This window comes from Lathyrus oleraceus, chromosome 5 (genome assembly GCF_024323335.1).
Source record: "Lathyrus oleraceus cultivar Zhongwan6 chromosome 5, CAAS_Psat_ZW6_1.0, whole genome shotgun sequence".
NCBI classification, from domain to species: domain Eukaryota; kingdom Viridiplantae; phylum Streptophyta; class Magnoliopsida; order Fabales; family Fabaceae; genus Lathyrus; species Lathyrus oleraceus.
In genome coordinates this window covers 382,832,493-382,855,919 of record NC_066583.1, presented here as the reverse complement: position 1 = coordinate 382,855,919, position 23,427 = coordinate 382,832,493, and the positions used below count along the sequence as shown (strand labels likewise).

The 23,427-nt window shown below is 37.7% G+C and overlaps 1 protein-coding gene across 1 annotated transcript in view; it reads right to left on the bottom strand.

The window, feature by feature from the left end:
• Positions 1-20,282, bottom strand: part of LOC127080873 (uncharacterized) — a 34,531-nt gene extending 14,249 nt beyond the window's left edge. Inside the window, exon 1 of the mRNA XM_051021164.1 lies at positions 19,476-20,282. Coding sequence (XP_050877121.1) covers positions 19,476-20,282 — 807 coding nt within the window. The remainder of the gene's footprint in view (positions 1-19,475) is intronic.
• Positions 20,283-23,427: the final 3,145 nt, after the last annotated feature.

Here is a 23,427-nt window from a genome sequence, read left to right as displayed (position 1 = left end):
GATCCTAACCAACCTAAGCATGTATACAAGTTAAGGAAAGCCTTGTATGGGTTGAAACAAGCACCTAGAGCATGGTATGAAAGGTTGACCGAATTTCTGACCTCAAATGGATACAGAAAAGGTGGAATAGATAAAACCTTGTTTGTGAAGGATGAAGACGGCAAAATCATGATTGCTCAAATCTACGTGGATGATATAGTCTTTGGTGGAATGTCAGAACAAATGGTTCAACAATTTGTTCACCAGATGCAATCTGAGTTTGAAATAAGTCTAGTTGGAGAACTGACCTATTTCCTTGGAATGCAAGTAAACCAAATGGAGGACTATATGTTTCTCTCCCAAAGCAAGTATGCCAAGAACATAGTTAAGAAGTTTGGTATGGATAATGCTAGGCACAAGAGGACTCCTGCACCTACTCATCTGAAGTTAACCAAAGATGATGGAGGACCTGGTGTTGATCAATGCTTGTATAGAAGCATGATAGGAAGCCTACTTTACCTAACTGCAAGTAGACCTGACATTTCTTATGCAGTTGGAGTATGTGCTAGATACCAAGCAGAGCCTAAAGTGAGCCACTTGAATCAAGTCAAAAGGATTCTCAAGTACATCAATGGGACTTGTGACTATGGGATGCTGTATTCACATGGGTCTGAACCTGTCCTATCTGGGTACTGTGATGCTGACTGGGCTGGGAGTGCTGATGACAAAAAAAGCACATCAGGTGGATGTTTCTTCTTAGGAGACAATCTCATATCTTGGTTCAGCAAGAAGCAGAATTGTGTTTCTTTATCCACTGCAGAGGCTGAATACATAGCTGCTGGAAGCAGTTGTTCCCAACTGGTTTGGATGAAACAGATGCTCACTGAGTACAATGTCACTCAAAATGTTATGACATTGTTCTGTGATAATCTCAGTGCCATCAATATCTCCAAGAATCCCATCCAACACAGCAGGACCAAACACATTGACATTAGGCACCACTTCATCAGAGATCTGGTGGAAGACAAGGTGATCACCTTGGTACATGTAGCCACAGACCTTCAACTGGCTGACATATTTACAAAGGCTCTGGATGCTACTCAGTTTGAAAACTTAAGGAGCAAACTGGGAATATGTCTCTCTGAGACCTTATAGCAACCACTGATGTTTGGGATGTATTGTTTAATATCTCTGCCTATTAAACAATTGGTACTATGCTCTGATTGGTCAACAGATCACAGCTATGCTACTTGCAACAAGTGTGGCTACAAGAGGGTAAGGAGACACCCTTCTGTGAGAAGGCCAATGTACCTGCAGGAGTTCAAGGATGTTGTTCATGCAGGAGTGGTTCTGGATGTCAGAAACAAAATCATGGCATCTGATATGGTGGTACCTACAGTAAAGCAAAAGTGGGTGATTACTTGATCAAAGCTGTGAAGCAAGATCAAGTGGGTACTAACTTGGTTGAAACTGTGAAGTAAAACCAAGTCTGTATGTCTGTCATTTTTTTTCTGTTTATGTTGTTGACTTTGGCAACATTTTTGACAAAAAGGGGGAGTAACAGGTGATACCCCAGACAACAGATGGCTCTTGACAGATTCGAAGATCCTCCCCTGCAGTTGCTGTGTGTTGAAGTTTAGATTTTAGATTTAACTTCTGTATGTGTGCTGCTTTGTGAAGTTTTATTTAACTTCCATATGTGTCAGTGTGCTGCCACTCTGAGTATATTAGCTAGGTTTATTTCCTGCTAGTTGTGTGATTCCGCTGCTATGAACTCTGTTATGGGGATCAAAGTGTTTTAGCCAAAAATTTGCCAAAGGGGGAGTTTGTAGGTGTTTAATTGGCTGCATTATATGGTAAAACACTAGCTGGTTACAAATGTCTTGACTGATGTCATGACATAGTATGTATGTGTGACTACATTGTAGGTTAGAATATCTAACTGTACTCTGATGTCTTGACTGATGTCATGACACACTTGAGTAGTTACTGCAGGATTAGCTAACACAGGATTTATTGAATGTCAAACTGGATGCTGTGACATTCATACCTGTCAACAGATACTAAGAAATAGAACAGCTGGTGTTCTGTTAGAACTTAGTATTTATTTCCAGTCTGGTTATCAAGGAAGGACCAGACCTGGCATAAGGCCTACTGACTGAATGTCAAATTGGATGTTATGACATTCATCACTGACAGCAGCTACTGAACATTAGACAGAGTGGTGTTCTGCTATACTTCAGCATGTAACTTGTTTTGTTCTTCAAGAGAATAACAGAACTAACTTAAGGCCAAATGTGTAAATGTTAAGTTGGACACTTTAACATTTATTAATGTAAGTTGTCACTGTAGTATGGTCATTTTGATCATGTACAGGTCAGCAAAATTGTACAGTCTGTTTTCTGGTATAACAGACTCAGCATATGGACCTTGATGTCGAGCTAAATTGTAGGTTGTTCAGTTTTCTGTTTCAGCTTTTCTTGGGCTATTCTTCAGGAAGTCAATAGCTTAGAGAAAAACCAGGAAACCAACAACCAAGTTACATTTAATGAACCTAACAAATAGCCTATTTGTTAGTAACCTAAATGTTGAATTTATGGGAACTCGTGTAACCTTAAATTCAGGAGAATACAGGTGCAAAAGCCCAGGTACTGCAATATAAAAAGGAAGGCGTTCCTTCATTCAGTTTCGGGGATTTTGAGGCGTGAAGATTTTATGTGTCCATCATACTTCACTGCTGTATTTTTGTGAGTCTTGTATGAGACGTAACTTGTAAGCTAAGCCATTATCAAGTAGATGATTGCTGTGGCATAGGGTGTTCATTGAGTTGTAAGTGTTGTGTCGCTCAAAGCTTTTAAGCGTGAGTGCTGTGTATCTTGATTAAAGCTGTGAAGCACAATCAAGAGTTGTTTGAAGTGTGACTTCAACTTGTCTTTAATATTGTTTAAAGATAGTAATCACTGAGGTGATTGAGGGGGAGTGAGTAGGAACTCTGATCTTAGTTTAAGATTGAAATTGCATTGGGTAGGGATTAAGTGATAAGTTGTAAACGGGTGAGTTTAGCTTTGAATTGATACTACTAATAGTGGATTTCCTCCCTGGCTTGGTAGCCCCCAGATGTAGGTCATGTTGGACTGAACTGGGTAAACAATTACTTGTGTTATTTACTGCACTTACCTTTAAGTTCTGCATAATTCCTGTCTGTGCAGAATTGGATGTCATAACAACCCGTGTGACATCCAAAGTCTGATAACTAGAATTTCAGCAGGGGCTACTTTTTGGAAGATACAACTTTTAGACTTAGATATTTTTCAACATTTCTTGGGATCACTTTTTGTAACCTAGAAACCCATTTTTCATATTTTCTTCATCTCTTAACAATATTCTACAAAAAGAAGGTGGATTCCCATCCAATCTCAATTCTTCGACTTGGATGTTGATCAACCTTCAACCGAAACTTGTTGTACAAGCTACCATGAAAATGAGTAGCTAAGTCCTTCATTTTATCAAGGTTAGATGTAGATGATCATAAGCTTTGTGTGTATATGAGATGATCTTCATTTGTAAACTCTTTAATGATGAATATATGGTGAAAACTTTGTTTTATTGATAACTCTTTGTGTTGGTTTATGATCGAGAGATGTTTACCAACTCTTTACCTAGGTTTTCATCCAATCTTGTTTGTTAGCTAGAGATAGTAATGAATGATTTTGTTCACCATAAAGTTGAACCAAAAAGTTGTCATTTTGATAGATTGTGTGAGAGATCAACAATGGATCAAAATGGGAAAACCCACAATGTGTGTTAGAGATAAACACATTGGGAGGACTTTGTGAAATAGTTTATCATCTAAAGGAGTTTATGAGTTTTGTTGATCGAACATATGCATGCAAAGTGATCGTCGAACCCTAACTTTGACAATATTTCTCAAAAAGAAAAACCAAAACTTTTACCGCATTTTCTTACTCTTTTATGCAAGATACCGTGACTAAAAACCAAAACCCCCCTTGTTACTTTAAGTTAAGAATTAAAACAACTGTCGAACGGCGGCGATATCTCACAATCCCTGTGGAGACGATAACAAAAACCCGACATACCAACCCTGTTTCAACAAAATGGCGCCGTTGCCGGGGATAGTGAATCGATATTGCGAGCATCGGAATAGTTGCTTAATTTTTTTTAACTCTTGAATTTTTGACTTGTGCTTGTTAAATTGTTTGGTTTAGTTTGCAGCTTTCGTTTTATGCGAGGGCAGGTTCCTGAGGACCAACTTCTTTTTGATCCCGAGATCGAAAGAACTGCAAGGAGACTGAATAGCAGAACAAGACGAAGGAGGCAACTAGCTCGACAACAACAAGAACAAGGAGAAAGTTCTTCTACAACACATCCACCACCTTTCACACCTATCATGGATCAACCACCACAACCACCGCCCATTTCCACACCATGTGTCAACAGTCCAAGGAATACTGCTCAGTTTGCCAACCACACGAGAAGGCAAGCCGAGATGAAGACGGGAACTCTTAATTTGCTATATGGAAGTCCATTCACCGGAATGGACCATGAAGACCCCTTTGCTTTTCTTACCAAATTTTACGAGATAGCATTGGCGGTCGGAGTTGATCAAGCTCAAAAGCTACCGTTGTTCAAAAGACTATTTCCTCATGCTTTGCTCGGCAAAGCCAAAGATTGGTACTTGGATCAAACACCTGCAATCATGACGGATTGGAACGTGTTGGAAGAGAAGTTCATTGAAAGATTTTTCTCCCACAACCGTTTCATGGAATCCAAAACGACAATCTCCGTGTTTTCACAAGGGACTAACGAATCATTGAATGAGGCATGGGAAAGATTTAAATCCATGCTTCGGATGTGCAAAGGGCATGGTTTTGACGAATTGACGCAAATCCACATTTTCAAGAATGGCCTCCAACCAAATTGCAAGACTTTGTTGGATGCTACCTCGGGTGGTTCTTTATTGTCTAAAAGCGCCGAAGAAGCTACTGATATCATCAACAGAATGGCTCTAAATGACCTCCAAAGTCAAAGTAGAGGCAACTCTTTGAAGAAACCGGAAGTGCTTGAACTTGGGACGAACGATGCTATTCTTTCCCAAAACAAACTCATTTCACAAAAAGTTGAACTCTTAACTCAACAAATAAAAGAGTTGAGAGAGCCTTCAAAAGCTAAACAAATAGCTTGTTGTGAGCTTTGCAAAGGTGAGCATGACACCGGATTTTGTCCACCTCCCGGGTTCGAAGAAGTGAATTACATGGCAAACCAACGAGACTACCAACCGAGGCAACAACCACAACAACCGTATCAACCACATCCTCCAAATCAACAACACTTTCAAGGGAATCAAGGGTTCCAACCAAGGGGTAACTATTACCATAACCAAGGTTATGGGGGTGGTTCTTCTAGTCGTCAAAACCCTCCCCAAAATCCTTACCAACCTCAACAACCGCCGGTCGTGACTTCAAAGTTAGAAGAGACATTGACACAATTTATGCAAATGTCAATGGCTAATCAAAAGAGTAACGATGCAGCAATCAAAAATCTCAAAACTCAAGTCGGTCAACTTGCTAAACAACTAGCGGAACAACAACCCGGTCCATCTTTTTCGGCGAACACGCAAACGAATCCTAAAGAGCATTGTAAAGCGATAACGACGAGAAGTGGAAGGGAGTTGATTAGTGAGAATAAAAAAAGAGATGAGAGTGAAAAAAGAGAGGAAGAAAAAAATGATGAGGAGAAAATAATAGAGGATAGTATTGATGGTGAAGTTGGGGAGTGGAGTGAGGAAGAAGTTGAAAAGAATGAAAAAAATGGTGAAGTTGAAAATAAAGAAAGTGTGGAAGTCGAAAAGAATAAGAATGATGAAGTGATGGTGGAGGGAGTGAAAAAGAAAAGAGCGAGGAGTTCTAGAGTTGCTAAAGGAAAGGAGTTAGTGAGCGATACTCCAATCCAAAACCTTCCGTATCCACATGCTCCATCTAAGAGGGAGAATGAACGGCATTACGCCTGGTTCATGGATATTTTCAAACAACTGCAAGTGAACATTCCGTTTGCCGAAGCATTGGAGCAAATGCCTAAGTATGCAAAATTCATGAAAGACATACTTACTAAAAAGCGGAGGTACACGGAACCGGAGACCATTGTCCTAGATGCGAGCTGTAGTGCAATCATTCAAAGGACGCTTCCAAAAAAAGAGGTTGACCCAGGCCGAGTTACTCTGCCAGTTAAAATTGGTGATGTCTATGTCGGAAAAGGACTAATTGATTTGGGGTCAAGCATTAATCTAATACCATTGTCTATTGTGAAGAGGCTTGGCAACATTGAAATGAAGGCCATCCGGATGACGTTGCAATTGGCCGATAAGTTGACTACCCATCCTCATGGCGTAGCCCAAGATGTTTTGGTAGAAGTTGGCAAATTTTTCTTCCCGGTTGATTTCATTGTGATTGATATGGAAGAGGACGACGATGCTCCGCTTATTCTTGGCCGACCGTTCATGAAAACCGCACACATGATGATTGACGTTGATGACGGTTTGATGAAGGTAAGGGTCCAAAATGAAGAAGTTACTTTCGATCTATTCGAAGCCATGAAGCATTCAAAGGATAGAAGTGATAGCTTTCGCATTGATGTGATCGAAGAGGCAACTTTTGAGGTTTCTAAGCATATTCATGAGATATCTCCTATAGAGTTAGCTCTTGATGACTCATTTGAAGTTTTCACAGTTGAAGAAGAGCAAGCTCTTGATGAATGCCTAAGGGAACTTGATAGTCTAGAAGAGTTGCATCCGTGGGAAGTTGAGAAGGAAGACTTGAAGAAGGAGGTTAATGAAGAAAAATCGCCAATTGAATTGAAAATTTTACCTTCCACTTTGAAGTATGCCTTCCTCGACGAGACCGAAGCAAAGCCGGTTATCATAAGCAACCTTTTAACAAAGAATGAAGAAGCCCGTTTGATCAATGTGTTGAAAAAGAATCAAGAAGCCATGGGTTGGACTCTTTCCGATATCAAAGGAATTAGTCCTTCCTATTGCATGCACAAGATCTTAATGGAAGAGGATTTTAAGCCGGTAGCTCAACCACAACGCCGCTTAAATCCTACTATGAAGGAAGTTGTTAGAAAGGAGGTTGTTAAGTTGTTGGATGCGGGAATGATTTACCCGATTTCGGATAGCCCATGGGTTAGTCCCGTGCATGTGGTTCCGAAGAAAGGTGGCATTACCGTGATTCGAAATGAAAAAGATGAGTTGATCCCGACCAAAGTTGCCACAGGGTGGCGTATCTGCATTGATTATAGGCGGTTGAATACCACAACTCGAAAAGACCACTTTCCACTCCCGTTCATGGATCAAATGCTAGAAAGACTTTCGGGGCAACAATACTATTGTTTCTTAGATGGCTATTCCGGGTATAACCAAATTGCGGTTGACCCGGCCGATCATGAAAAGACGGCTTTCACATGTCCCTTTGGAATTTTCGCATACCGTAAAATGCCCTTTGGGTTGTGCAATGCACCGACGACTTTCCAAAGATGTGTGAAAGCTATTTTTGCCGACCTTATCGAGAAAACAATGGAAGTCTTTATGGATGACTTCTCAGTATTTGGTGGTTCCTTTAGTCTATGCTTGACAAACTTGGAAACGGTTCTTGAAAGATGTGTGAAGACCAATCTTGTGCTTAATTGGGAGAAGTGCCACTTCATGGTGACCGAGGGGATAGTGCTTGGCCATAAAGTCTCTTCAAGAGGGCTTGAAGTTGATCGTGCTAAAGTTGAAGTGATTGAAAAGTTACCTCCTCCGGTGAATGTGAAGGGAATCCGAAGCTTTCTGGGGCATGTCGGTTTCTATCGGCGCTTTATCAAAGACTTCTCAAAGGTAGCTAAGCCTTTGAGTAATTTGCTAGCTAAGGACCAGGTATTTATTTTAACTGATGAGTGTTTACAAGCTTTTGAAATTTTAAAGGAAAAATTGGTTACCGCTCCAATTATAGTCGCTCCAAATTGGAATTTAAATTTTGAGCTCATGTGTGATGCGAGCGACTATGCAATCGGAGCGGTATTAGGCCAAAGAAAAGAGAAAATTTTTCATGCGATACATTACGCAAGTAAAGTTCTTAATGAGGCTCAAATTAACTATGCCACCACTGAAAAAGAATTACTTGCGATAGTGTATGCGCTTGAAAAGTTTAGGTCTTATCTTATAGGGTCCAAAGTCGTAGTGTATACCGACCACTCAACGATTAAATATTTTCTCACCAAACCGGACTCGAAGCAAAGGCTCATCCGTTGGATCCTCTTGTTGCAAGAATTTGATGTTGAAATCAAAGACAAGAAAGGATCGGAAAATTTGGTGGCGTATCATTTATCTCGCTTAGTTAATGTGGAGGTTACCGCTTCAGAGAAGGAAATCCGGGAAGAGTTTCCTGATGAAAAACTTTTCAAAATTCAAGTTAGGTCGTGGTTTGCAGACTTTGCGAACCACAAGGCTAGTGGTTTGGTGCCTCCCGACCTAACTTTGAACCAAAAAAGGAAATTTCTCTCGGATGCCAAGTACTACGTATGGGATGACCCATATTTGTTTAAGTTGGGTGGTGACAACCTTTTGAGAAGGTGTGTTACCGGCGATGAGACGCAAAGCATTCTCTGGCATTGTCACAACTCGCCTTACGGCGGACACTATAATGGGGTAAGAACGACCACTAAAGTCCTTCAGTCAGGATTTTATTGGCCCACTATTTTCAAAGACGCACATGCCCATGCGCAAAGTTGTGATAGTTGCCAGAGAAGTGGTGGGATTGGTAAGAGAGACGAGATGCCTCTCCAAAACATCCAAGAGGTTGAAGTATTTGATTGTTGGGGTATCGATATTGTAGGACCATTCCCACCCTCTTATGGTAACGAGTATATGCTTGTGGCGGTTGATTACGTTTCTAAGTGGGTTGAGGCGATTGCCTCACCTCGCGGATGCGAAAACGGTAATAATTTTTTTGAAGAAAAACATATTCTCCCGTTTCGGAACCCCCCGAGTGTTGATTAGTGACGGAGGGTCACACTTTTGTAATGCACCGTTAGAAAGCATTTTAAAACATTACGGTGTATCACATAGAGTGGCGACTCCGTATCACCCACAAGCTAATGGTCAAGCCGAAGTCTCTAATCGTGAGATTAAGAGAATTCTTGAAAAAACCATGTCAAATTCGAAAAAAGAGTGGTCACAAAAATTGGATGAAGCGTTATGGGCATACCGTACCGCTTTTAAAGCTCCAATTGGTGTTTGGTAAAACTATAAGTAGCAGGGGCTACTTTTTGGAAGATACAACTTTTAGACTTAGATATTTTTCAGCATTTCTTGGGATCACTTTTTGTAACCTAGAAACCCATTTTTCATATTTTCTTCATCTCTTAACAATATTCTACAAAAAGAAGGTGGATTCCCATCCAATCTCGATTCTTCGACTTGGATGTTGATCAACCTTCAACCGAAACTTGTTGTACAAGCTACCATGAAAATGAGTAGCTAAGTCCTTCATTTTGTCAAGGTTAGATGTAGATGATCATAAGCTTTGTGTGTATATGAGATGATCTTCATTTGTAAACTCTTTAATGATGAATATATGGTGAAAACTTTGTTTTATTGATAACTCTTTGTGTTGGTTTATGATCGAGAGATGTTTACCAACTCTTTACCTAGGTTTTCATCCAATCTTGTTTGTTAGCTAGAGATAGTAATGAATGATTTTGTTCACCATAAAGTTGAACCAAAAAGTGGCCATTTTGATAGATTGTGTGAGAGATCAACAATGGATCAAAATGGGAAAACCCACAATGTGTGTTAGAGATAAACAGATTGGAAGGACTTTGTGAAATGGTTTATCATCTAAAGGAGTTTATGAGTTTTGTTGATCGAACATATGCATGCAAAGTGATCGTCGAACCCTAACTTTGACAATATTTCTCAAAAAGAAAAACCAAAACTTTTACCGCATTTTCTTACTCTTTTATGCAAGATACTGTGACTAAAAACCAAAACCCCCCTTGTTACTTTAAGTTAAGAATTAAAACAACTATTGAACGGCGGCGATATCTCACAATCCCTGTGGAGACGATAACAAAAACCCGACATACCAACCCTGTTTCAACACAGGCTCAATCAGCAAAAGAAAGGAAAGGAAAATGAAGTTGAAATGGCAATAGAGGAAAAGAAGGCTACAACAATTCGACTGGTCAAAATCAGCAAGAAGGAAACTGGTCGAATTAGAGAAAACCTCGAAACTAAGGCAACCAAAGAGGTGGTGTTGTAGGTAGAGGAAGATATGATGGTCGAAAGCCAGACAAGAGTCACATTCAGTGTTACAATTGTCAGAAGCATGGTCATTATTCTAGTGATTATTCAGAAAAGCACAAGAATCAAGAAACTGATGCAAAGTTGGGGAAACATGAAGAAGAAGAGATGTTGCTGATGGTTACGACGATAGATGACGAGAGATTCAAGGACCAATGGTACTTGGACTCAGGATGCTCATAAAACATGTCTGGAAGGAAAGATTGGTTTGTCAACATAAATCCATCAATGAAGAACATGGTGAAATTTGCAAATGACAATACTCTAGCTTCTTAAGGTGTTGGTGATGTTTTGACTGTGAGGAAAGATGGAAAGAGGTCATTAATTTCAAATGTGTTATACATACCAGGCATGAAGAGCAATTTGCTCACCATATGGAAATTAGTCGAAAAGAATTACAATATGTCGATCAAAGACAAGATGATGAGAGTTCTCAACTCAAATGGAAGGTTGATCTTGAACGCTCCAATGTCCCGGAATAGAACCTTCAAGATTGAGCTTAATGTGATGGAGCATAAATACCTTGCAACAACAAATATTAGAGATGAATGGGCATGTCATTATAGATATGGCTATCTCAATTTCAAAGACATCATAGATTTGAAGAGAAGAAATATGGTTTCAGGATTACTAGAAATCGACATTCCAAACGAAGTGTGTGAAGAATGTGTACAAGTGAAACAGTACAAGAACATCTTCAGTAAGGATGCAGGAAGCAGGTCAAAGGAAATTCTTGAAGTCATGTACTCCGATGTATGTGGTCCTATCTAGGTGGATTCAATTGGAGGTAGTTGATACTTTGTTACATTCATAGATGATTTCAGTCAAAAATTATGGGCTTACATGATAAAGAAGAAAAGTGAAGTGATCGAGGTATTTTCCAAGTTTAAAACTATGGTGGAAAGACAAAGCGGTCGAAAGCTCAAAAATATATGGACTGATGGTGGTGGAGAATATGTGTTGAAAGACTTTGATGCATTATATGTGAAAGAAGGGATTATGCATGAGGTAGTGCCACCCTACACTCCACAGCAGAATGGAGTCACAGAGAGGAAGAATAGAACCATCATGAATATGGTGAGAAGTATATTCAAAGGAAAGCATCTACGCAAGAATTATGGTGAGAAGTTGTATCGAGTGCAACATATATCATGAACATATGTCCGAGAAAGAAGCTAGAAGGAATCACACCAGAAGAATATTAGTCTGGTGCCAAGCCTAGCTTGAGTCATCTGAGGGTGTTTGGATCTATAACATATAGACATGTTCTAGGTTAGTTGAGAAGAAAACTTGATGATAAGTCGAGTCAGTTGATCCTTATAAGATATCATTCGACTTGAGGATACATGTTGTTCGACCTAGTGAACAAGCAAGTTGTGATCAGCAGGGACATGATCATAGATGAGCTTAAGGAATGGGATTGGGCTAAGAATGTTAAGAAGGATTTAGTGAGAATCTTATGTGATGAACCAGCTAGTGAAGTTGAAAGAGAAGTCCGACAATAAGTCAGAGGTGAAGTAGGCCCAAGAAGACCTCAAAGAAATAGACACATGCCTGCAAGTTTGCAAGAACGTGTGATTACATCAAATGATATGGTCAATGAAGAAGGTGAGCTGGTACACTATGATTTCTATGTAGATGTCGAACCAGTCAACAGTTGAGGCATTGAAAGGTTCGAAGTGGGTGAAAGCAATGAACGAAGAACTGAAGTCAAATGAAGTCAACAACATTTGGTCACTTATCGAATTACCCCAAGAAAAGAAGGCAATCGATGTGAAGTGGGTATACAAGTTGAAGTTGAATCCTAAAGGAGAAGGGACTTGACAAAAGGCGAGACCTATGGTGAAAAGAGTTTCTTCAGAAAGAAGGAATCGACTTTGACAAATATTTTGCACCTGTTGCAAGGATCGAAACAATCAGGTTGCTTGTTGGTGTAACAAACTTGAACAACTAGAAGATGTGTCAGATGGATTTGAAATGTTCATTCATGAATGGCCCCTTTAAAGAAGAAGTTTATGTTGCACAACCGGATGGGTTTGTGAAACAAGGTGAAGAAAGAAAGGTGTACAGGCTGTAGAAAGCCCTGTACGGACTTAACAAGCTCCAAGAGTTTGGAACAAGAAGATAGATGGATTTCTAAGGGAGAAGGAATTTGTGAAGTGCACAACTGAACATGGAGTATATGTAAGAAGAAGTAAAAGCTAATTTCTTATACTATGTCTCTATGTCGATGACTTATTGATAAAAGGTAGCTGCAAGAAGAAGATCAAAGACTTCAAAGGTGATCTCAACAAGGAATTCGAAATGGTAGATATGGGTGACATTTCATATTTCCTTGGCATTGAATTCTACAAGAGTGGTAGGGGTTTGATGATGCATCAAAGAAGGTATGCAGGAGAAATACTCAAGAGATTTCAGACGCAAGATTATAACCTAACTTTGACTCCAGTTGAGCCCAGATTACAACTATTGAAAGATTCATATGAAGATGATGTCGATCCAACCCAATATAGAAGACTTATTGGGTCATTTCGATATCTTTGTCACACAAGGTCTGACTTAGCATACAATGTAGGTATGGTGAGTAGATTCATGCAGAAGCCAAAGGTATCACATCTAGCAGCAGCGAAGAGGATACTGAGGTATCTTAAAGGAACTCTTGACTATGACATTTAGTTTCATGCAACTGATGAAAGAAAATAATGCAAACTAGTGGGATATGTGTTTATGCTAGGTGGTGCACCAGTTTCTTGGATTTTGAGAAAGGAGCCAGTTGTGGTATTATTATCGTGCGAAGCAGAATACATAATTGCTTCCCTTTGTGCATGTAAAGCAACGTGGATGGTGCACCAGTTGCTTGGAGTTCGAGAAAGGAGCCAGTTGTGGAATTATTATCGTGCGAAGCAGAATACATAATTGCTTCCCTTTATGCATGTCAAGCAACATGGATGGTGAATCTAGTCGAAGAGATAACAATGAAGAGTCACGGAGCAATTACCATGAAGATCGACATCATGTCAGTTATCAATCTGGAAAAGAATTCGACAACACATGGTCGAAGCAAGCACATCGAATGAGGTTTCATTATCTTTCAGAGCAAGTAGCAAATGTGAAGGTGAATTTGGAACACTGCCGAACTGAGAATCAGATTGCATACATCGTGACGAAAGGAATGCAAGTCGAAGTGTTTAGAAGACTAAGAGCTATGATGAATGTAGATAGCTTAGACATGATAAATTAGGTGGTGTGTTGAATTGTAATTCCTTGTGTCGAATCAGGTTGCTCGACAGAACAAGGATGTGTCGAGTTGTATTAGTGTGTCAAAGTGTCAAAGCATGTTGCTTCACACAGGATTTCTACTTAGACCTATTTTTAATAGTGTTAACTATTTTGGGCTTTTATAGTTTTGGGTTTGGTTTTAGGGAGTAAGCTAATCTAAATCTATAAATAGAGGGAGTAATCTCTATTCTTATTATAAACTCATAACATTGTATTCACAGAAATCTGCAGTTGCAAAGTGAATAAAGAAGGTTTCCACAGGTTGTGGGCAGAGAGAAAAATTCTGGAGAAAATATTTTTCTTCTTCCCCATCGTTATTTTCTTTCTTTCCCAAACATTATTTTATTTGATTTGTCATTGTATGATTGATAGCAATCTTGTTCATCAAAATTGATAGAAGTTCTTCTTAGAAAAATGAGTAACAACCTTGCCTTATCTTTTTGTAGGGTTAACACTAGTTCTTTTCCTGAGAGATTTGGAAGGTGTGCTGGAGGATTCAAAAACTTGACCTTTTCTTTTCTTCAACCTTTTAGGTATTACTGGAGCTAGTCTTTTACCAATGGGAACATCATTAGAGTCCAGATACTTTATATTCACTATGTTAGTGGATTGAACCTTTTCCTCTATAGATTTTTCATCTTTGTCAGCCAAATCACTAGTTATCCCTTCAAACTCCTCTTTGTCTTTCGATTTTTTAGGAGACAGAGTAGACACATTGACATCAGATTTATCAGAGGGGTTTCATTAGTGTTATCAGGTTGGGCCAAGGATGTGGAGACATCCGGCACGACACCAGTCTTGGGTTCAATACCAAAAACTTGAGAGATCAGCACTCGAATATTCTTATCTACGTCGTCTCTGTCCGCAACGATCATACTAGATTTACTCAAAGTAGTAACAAACTTAGGTCTATTACGGGTTTTAGAGGCTTCAACATCTTACATAACATTTGGAATAACAATACATTTTTCAGAAGCAAAAACATTAGGTTTGACATTAATATGATCAAGGTATAGGCTAGTCATAGAGTGTGGTTTCTTTACAGCAGTAGAGGGTTTAAGAATTTTTACATTTCTAGCAGTCATGGATGGAGAGGAAGAGGTACTTACTTTAAAGGGTTTGCCTTTCCTTGAAGTAGATGTTATAGCCTTCCTTATAGGGATTGCATGGCCAGGTACCATCGATAGAGGAACAACATTAGTAATGACATCTGTAGCGGTAAATTCATGACCATTAAGCTAGGGATAAGCTTAACGTCAATAAGACCAGAGTCGCCACCGCACTTTTATTGTTTCCAAAGGAAAAGGGAAAAGTACAAACAAAACCCAAAGATAAGAAGTTTTCAAATCAAAACTAATAAAATTCCAGAGATTACAGGTAAGGGGGTTGGTTACATAGAGGGAAGGTGTTAGTATCCAAAGTGTCCTAGGTACTCATAGGGAGTCCTTTTTTATGTGTGTATGTGTTTTTTGTATAAAAAGATGTTTGTAACAAATAAAGTGTGATTAGAAGAGAATTCATTAATAATATTTTTGTGTTTGACAAGACCTTCAGACGTGTGCCTACGTACCAACATAAAAATGAGGGATCAAAACCTCGTAGTTTGTGGTATCAATTTCAAAATAAGTGGATTGCTTTTAATTAAAAGTTAAGTTTAAAAGAGGCACAAAAGGCCCAAAAGTTTGAATGAGTGTTTGTTCTTTTTGTCTTTTTAATTTTTAAGTCAATATGATTAGATTTATTTACAAATTTGATTTAAGAAAGGGAGTTAAAAAAAGCAATGGCATAAGGCCAAAGTTTCTAATTTGAAATAAGTTGTAAGTTTTGAAATCACAAGCAAAGAAATTTTTTGAAAAGGGGGAGATATTTTTAAATTTAATAAGTGGGAAGAGATGAAGAGACTAATCCTAAGCATAAAATTAAAAGTTGAGAGTTGAAAAGATCTGACCAATGTGATGCAATCTAACAAACAAGAATGTCATATAGAAAACCTGCTTTCCCTTTGGACTTTTGAATCAAGCAATAATTAGCAAACACTTAGAAATATGAAGAGCAAGGCATCAAATAAAGATGGCCACATCCAAGTAAACAAATCCATAGCTAACAGTCTTCTTTGTCTTCTCATGTATCAGATGAAATACTTCTTTATTTTTGCTCAGAATGAGGTGTAGTATGAGACCAAAATAATTGTTGCATCAAGACCATGTAGCAGATGAATTCAAGTGGATCATAATACTTGCATCAGATGAAAGCTTAAATCACAATAACTTGGTCTCAGAAATGTTGGCATTGGCCAAGTTATTTTGCATATGGAATGTTGCCTAATTCTAAGTCCAAAAGCTCATATCAAACCTAACAGTCCACACAAACACTTTTTAGGGTTTTTATTTATTTATTAAGTATTTTAAGGTCCTGAGGCCACAAACACAAACAAAATACACAAACAAATATATACAATCGCAATATATGGCTCAAATGAGCAAAGTGAAAATGGCCTAAACATAAACAAATTAAATGTTATGTAAATGAAAAATGAATGGTAAATGACTTGAAATTAAATTGTATAAAGTAAATGACTTGAAAATAAAAGCAATATGAATACAAGTTAGTGAAATGTTAGTTGATTAGATGTTAGTGGTGTTTTGCTTTTTAATTGATTAAGTCATTCTTTGGGGAACACTCAACCCTCTATTCACAAGCATGGATCCTTGAACCAAGACATCTTCCATAGGAAGAAAAAAGTCCAAATTTCCATACAATACCATGAAAGGGGGAGACTTACAATCCCACTTACTAGAATGATATGCCTTTAGGGTCAAAATTTAGCTCTATGTTAAGCAATCATAATTTGACTTATGTAGAAGCCACAACTATTTGAGGTCGAGCAATAAAAATTTAGATGCTAATACATGTTAGAGATTTGGTATAATAGACCAAACTCCTAAAACATACCACACACTAAAAGAAAAGATCAAAAGGATGGACCTATCTCATCCATACTTGTATTGGTTCATCTAAAACCAGGTTATTGATGAACCAATTAGCCTTAGGATGTTAAGATTTCATTTGTCAATAAAATGGATGGGGAAGAAAGGGATTGAAGAGGAAAAAGGGAGGGAGGGGGGAGATGAGAGAAACACAAATTGATCATGGGAGGAATTTTATCAAATTAAAATCATTCATTCATTTTGGGAGATGAAATATACATTTCATCAATCCCCTAAATCCAATGGTTTTCACTTAACAAAAGTCAAATCAAACTTGACCAAGGCCCAAACACATAGTCAAACATCACACGTCAATAAAAATGGCTCAACATAATTTCTATACAATTAATCAATTAAAAATCAAATTAAAAATTCATTTAAATTAAGTTTAATTTGGGCAAAACCTAAAACCTCTTCAAAACACCAAATAAATGCCCAAGAGAATTTATCCTAGGTCAATGAAGGTCAAAAGACCTTAGACAAAAAATTTCATGATTTTTGAAAAGTCAGAAGTATTTTTAAACAATTAAAAATATGCACAAAAACAATTAATTCATAAAAAATATCAAAATTAATCCAAAAAATAATTTTAACTCAGAAAATGGAAGAGGAAAACATTTAAAGATTTTTTGTGAAAGTCCCATATTTTTTGGGTTAAAAATGAAATTAATATGAATTAATCAAAATAAGTGGATTAAATGAAAAATCAGAAAATACAAAAAAAAAACAAGGGCCATCAGATGCGTTGTACGCGTGGTGATCACAATGAACGCTTGAGATTAAAACATTTGAATCAGATCAGATGACTTGGACTTTGCCAACGCACCACCGGAGCCCTAGCTCCAGTCATCTTCTCCGGTAATCACCAACAGTATGGTTCAGGCTTAACTTCATGAAAAATGAAAAGTGAATACAATAATTTGAATGAAAAATGCTCAGGAGCACGAATGTGGCCTCAATTTTCTCTAATTCCAAGTATATAAAAAGATACAAGGATTTGAATTTTGAGGATCATGAACTGAGTTGCTTCGATTTAACCTCAAAGCAACTCAATCTTGTTGCCTACATTGGTAGGACTTCAGCCAACCAAAAATCACAAAGAATGATGAAGAATTGAGAGAGAGAATCGAAGAGATGAAGTTTCTGAAAAGTCACCTTCGAGTTACTTCAAATTCACTTGATCTTGATCTGGATTTGCTTGCTTTCTCTTCCTCTGGCTTTCAGAAACCAATTGAGATGAAAAGGGAAGTGAATTTCTGGAGTTTGAACTTCCAAACAGAAGATGAAGTTCAAGCTCGATTTTAAAAGAAATCTTTAAAAGTTCTATGCAATGGAGGGTATGGATAGGTCTGGCAAAGCTTGGGCAAGGTGTTGATGAAGTTCTGATCATATTGCTTCTCTATTTATGGCCAGTGCATGTGCTATTAACACACTTCCATTCCAAAGTTCAAAAATAGAAAGTTTCTTCATGAGATAGCATGGGCGTGCACAAATCCCAAACAATCATTTGCAAAGGTCCAAAGTCATGCATAGGTCATGCTGAAAGTGTTGCATTAAGCCATGCGTTGTTGAATTGAATTGGATCATGAAATTATTCCAAATGGTAACTCACATTCCACCCATGTGCAAGTCCTTCATTCTTTGTCCAAATGAGGTTATCTTGGACTTTATGGAAAGGTGAGATCAAGGGGAACAACTTTCATATTGAAAACTTTTTAATTTTAAGCTTGATTCATGATTAATTTTGAGGTGGAAGTTTGGAAAATCAAACATGTTTGAAAATTTTCTAAGTACCACGTCATATGTTCACTTCTTCCACCTTGAATAAATTTTGTTATGGACTTCAAATGGAAAAACTTCCTTCATCAACATTGTATCTCTTTCAAATATATTTAATTTGGTCACAAAATGAACCCCATTTGGATTTGGCATGAATGAGTTATGCATTTTAGAATTTGAGGAAAATCAGTTGTTCAATGGTAGTGGCCCAAAATGACCTATAATCTTTCCTCTTCGCACATGCATTTGCAAGTTGAATTTTAACTTCTTCCAAACATAAAATTTGAAAAGGAAATATTGAATTTAATCATGAAACTTTAATGTCTTTTATCTCATACAAATTGAGAAAGTTATGGTCTTTGGAAGTTGACCTCCTAACTAGGGTTCATACAAAATGACCTATAATCTTTCACCATAAAAAATGACTTTCCAAGAAAAACTAGATTTTGACTTCAAAATGAAAGTTGTTTGTAATTTCATTATGAGTAATGTTTCTCTTGGAATAATTTTCATATGACAAAACGTGTAGGAGATAGGGTTTAAGGAACCCCTGTTTTGAGTAGTTGACTTTCTCTGGTCAACTACCATGAACTATCTTGCTAACCTAACATTATCTTGATCTTTGGGAATCATGGAGGATCATATATGTGTAATATGATTTAATATGAATTATCCCTTAAATATTTGATTAAATGTTGAAGAAACTTGTTGAGGAAGTCACATAAGATACCCAAATGAATTAGGGTTTCCAAGGCAAACAATCTCCAAACTCTGGATGAATTCTTGATCAAAATGACATGTAAAGGTCATGGGGATCCATATATGATGCTTAGATCCAATGTGAAATGTTTCTTGATTGATTTATTTGCATTGAGGGTATCAAACCCTAGATATGAGCTTGATGGATCCCACTTCATATTATTTTTCTCATTGAGGGTTTGTTGGAGCTTTATCTGCAGCTCTTCATTCTCTTTTTCTAGCTCTGCCATGGTGGTCTTGAGTTCCTCCATTTATTCAATAGGGACATGGGTGAGCTTAGGTTCAGGAAGAGGTATAGGTGTCCGAATGACAAATGGCATTTTAATCATCTGCACCCTTTCCTTTATCCACTGAAAATATGATTCTTTTGTAATCCCATTTGCTCTCCCTAACTTAGTTTTCCCTTTTCGATTGACATTCTTCCAAGCTTCTTTGATTCGCTGGAATAAGCTATGATTCTCAACCCCAAAGTCAAGTAACAAGAAATCTTCCAAAGAATTTGCCTTTGGAGGGCCTTTCATTGGGTAGCCAAGTTGTCTGAGTGATAGAATTGGATTAGCATTCACACATCCTTGAGTTCCAATAAGCGGTAGATTTGGGAAATCTCCACAACTAAATATGATATCCATGTTGATGTATTCTTTGGAGTACCAAGAGAGATCTTCAGATCGGAGCGATCCCAATCTTTGAGGCCAACTAACATCTATCTGTTCAACCCAAGCACCTGTCTTCGGAAGATGTTCTAGAAACCACTGATATAATAAAGGAGCACAACAAGCAATCAATCCCTTCTTCTTAGTATACCTATGACTTATGTAATAATAGACATCAGCTAACAAAGAAGGTATTGGGTTCCCAGTAAGGAAAACACAAATGGCAGTCATGTCTACGAAACCATCCATATTCGGGAACAGGACGACGCCATAGATGGCCAATGCAATAGCAGAGTAACAAGCATCCCAACTTTTTGCCTTCAATAGGGTATGAGCTCTTTCCAAAAGAAAACTTAGTGAAAATCCTTTGGTATTCCCTTTGGTCTCTAAGTTAGCTTCTACTTCCTTTTCATCCATGTGAAGCGCACTAGCAATGACCTCAAGGGGCAAAGATTCATCTGTCCCTTCAAAAAGTGACTTGTTCTTCATAGGAATCCTAGCAAGACGCTCAAATTCTTCCAACTTTGGTGCTAGCTGGAAGTCTTAGAATGTGAAGCATCTTAAAGGTAAGTCATAAAATTGGGCTAAAGTGATTAAGGCTATATGGTCCACTTGTTGATTGAGGATGCTGAGCAAATTGCCATAACTCTTTCCAAAGTTGATTCTGTATACATGGTGCATCTAAGAGACCAAGTTACGTAAGTTCTTTAGATCGGGATCCTTAAACTTGAAGGAGTAAATGTTTCTTTTGCTTGATTCCATGTTTCTTGAATTCCTGTAACTCATGATACTCAGATTCCTTGGAAATAAAATAGTATGAATGTTATGCTATGAATGATATTATGTGTGTCACATGTAGGTTAATATACAGGTCATGAGAGTGGGTATTCTTGGTTACTAAACAAAACCCTTTTGGGAGAATGCTAAAGGTAAGAGGTTCCTAAAGTCATCAATCAAAATTTAAAAAAGTTATTGTCATGATGAAAACTCATCTGCTAATAACATCCATAAACAGAGTCTCGTTTGGGTGAGGCCTTCGTATGGTCCCAAAGAGGAAGACTCCTAGTGGGTCCATACAACTCTCGAGTCCAAGGTTCTAATAAGGTTCTCAGAGTCATAGATCGAGGTTGGGAATACCACTATAAGGTAGTAATACGCCCAAGGGATCTCATCTGATTGGGGCTTTCGTATTAACCCAATAAGTCTGGGACTTTTCAGGTAGATACTACATAACCACCAGATATAATGGGTTAAAAGGTCCCTAGAGTCATTGATCCAACTTGAGAATACTATCGTCGTGACGCAAACTCATCGGACAATAACATTTCAAGAGAATCTCCTCTAGGCGGGGTCTTCGTTTCTTCCCAACAAGGAAGACTCCTTGTGGGCACCCACTATGCAACCACCAACTTAATCTTATGGTTTTCTTCAGACTCGGGTGGAGAGCCTATCTCGCAAAGTATCACCAACCAGAGAACCCCCAATAAGACATAGTTAATAAATCACAATATAATAATTATGACAGAATAATAATAGCAGAATAAAATAAATAACAGATAAACAAACAAGATTAACACACAATACAGAAACTGAACTAAATTAGGCTTCACTCTCTTTTGCTTGGAGCTAGTCCCCAGCAGAGTCGCCATCTGTCGCATCTCAAAAAATACGATTCCTTGCGATGGTCGCGGAAAAATTATGTTCGAACAGAGTCGCCACCAAACTTTATTTATTCCAATGAAGGAATAGGAAGATATCGATAAAACCTTTAGGAAATGGAATAATGGTCGTCGCAACCATATTCGGGTTCGGGAGTAGATTACACAAGAGGAAGGTATTAGCACCCCTTACGTCCAATGTACTATGCGGGAACCTTTTAGTTTTAATTTGCTTTTCGAGTGTTAATTTATGTTTGTTTGTTATCTTTGGATTATAAAATTATTAGAAATTGAAATGGATGAGAACCTCAGAAAGGGAAAGGGGAGGTCTTTTATTAGTGTGCTCGCGAAGATACAACAATCTCCTACCTACGTATCCTTATGGCATAATAAGGAAATCAGAGCATTCGTAGTTCGGGAGACTATGGTTGGTTGGTGTCTTTTAGTGAACAACTGTTTAGATTGCGTTCTAAAGGCTAAACGTTGACTTGTCTACTCTCGGCGGAGGCTTAAACGCTAGTTTGTTGTGCGCATTAGAAAGGATTAACAACGTTCTTTCTGAAAGAGTTTTGGGTCACACAGGGATGGAAAGTTGGATTAATATGTTGGATGTTTTGATTGGTTGAGATATTTTTGGTTAGATGATGATCACTCGGATAGTCGAGTAAGACAACTCGTATCCTAACAGTCGGGAAAGGGAGTAGAAGACTCTAGACCACTTTCTTTTTCATCTTTAATTATAGGAAAGATCTGATAATAGTTAAGGTGTTTTGGAAGGATGACGAATACTCAGATAATCGAGTAAGACAACTCGTATCCTAATAATCGAGAAAAGGAAAAGAAGACTGTAGACCGCTTTCTGTGTCATCTGAATATTTATGAAGATAAGGCTATATAAGGTTGACGTATTTTAGCATGAACGACAAATACTTGAATGGCTGAGTAAGACGACTCATATCCAAGCATTTGAGGAGAGGAACTAAAAACTCAAGACCATCTCCCTTTTCGTATAACTGTTAAGAAAATGATTTGATTAAGTTGTATGTTTGCGGAAAAATGACAATTGTTTGATTGACCGAGTAAGAAAACTCGCATTCGACCAATTGAGGAGTGAAGTTGAAAACTCAAAGTCGACTCCTTTTTCACTTATCTTACTGTGAAAATATTTTGATTTAATCGAGGTTTGGAGATTTGTAGAGGAATGACAATTATTTGACTAACCAAGTAAGAGAACTCGTATTCAAATAATCGAGGAGAGAAATTGAAGACTCAAAGTCATCTCCCTTTTCGTTTCGCTTATTATGAAAGTGTTTTGATTTGTTTGTGCTTAGGTGGATAGAAATGACAACTATTTGACTAACCGAGTTAGAGAACTCGTATTCAAATAATCGAGGAGAGGAGTTGAAGACTCAAAACCATCCCCCTTTTCATTTCTAAATGAAGTGATAAACGTAATTAGGCGTTTTAATTAATTTTGAATAAAAATACTCGACATTGTATCGGGGTTTTAAGTTTGTATTTATGAGTGAATTGGATTATTACTAGTGTACCCATCATCTATCCGATTAATTACCAACCGAAAATGTCTCATTGTAAGAAAGCCCAAGAGTAAGCTATGTGAGATTGATGGTGAGGCTAAAAGCGATCGACTTACAAAGGTATTTGAAACCGGGACTCGATATTGGATCGAGAATCATGTGATTTTTAAATGGCTTAATATAAAATTTTAGGGTGATAAAAGGATGAAAGTCATTGTGAAAATATAACTTAAAACATGATTTATATGAACCTAAAAATTGCATAAATGAGTCTAAATCAAGCACATACAAAATGATAGCTCAAACAAATTCTACAAATTAAATCAATTATTAATCTTAAATTAATGAGTAAAGTGTTAAAATAATAGTTAAGCAAATAAAATGGAAAGATATTATTATTTCATAGCAATAATACTGTATATATGTTTTACATGTATA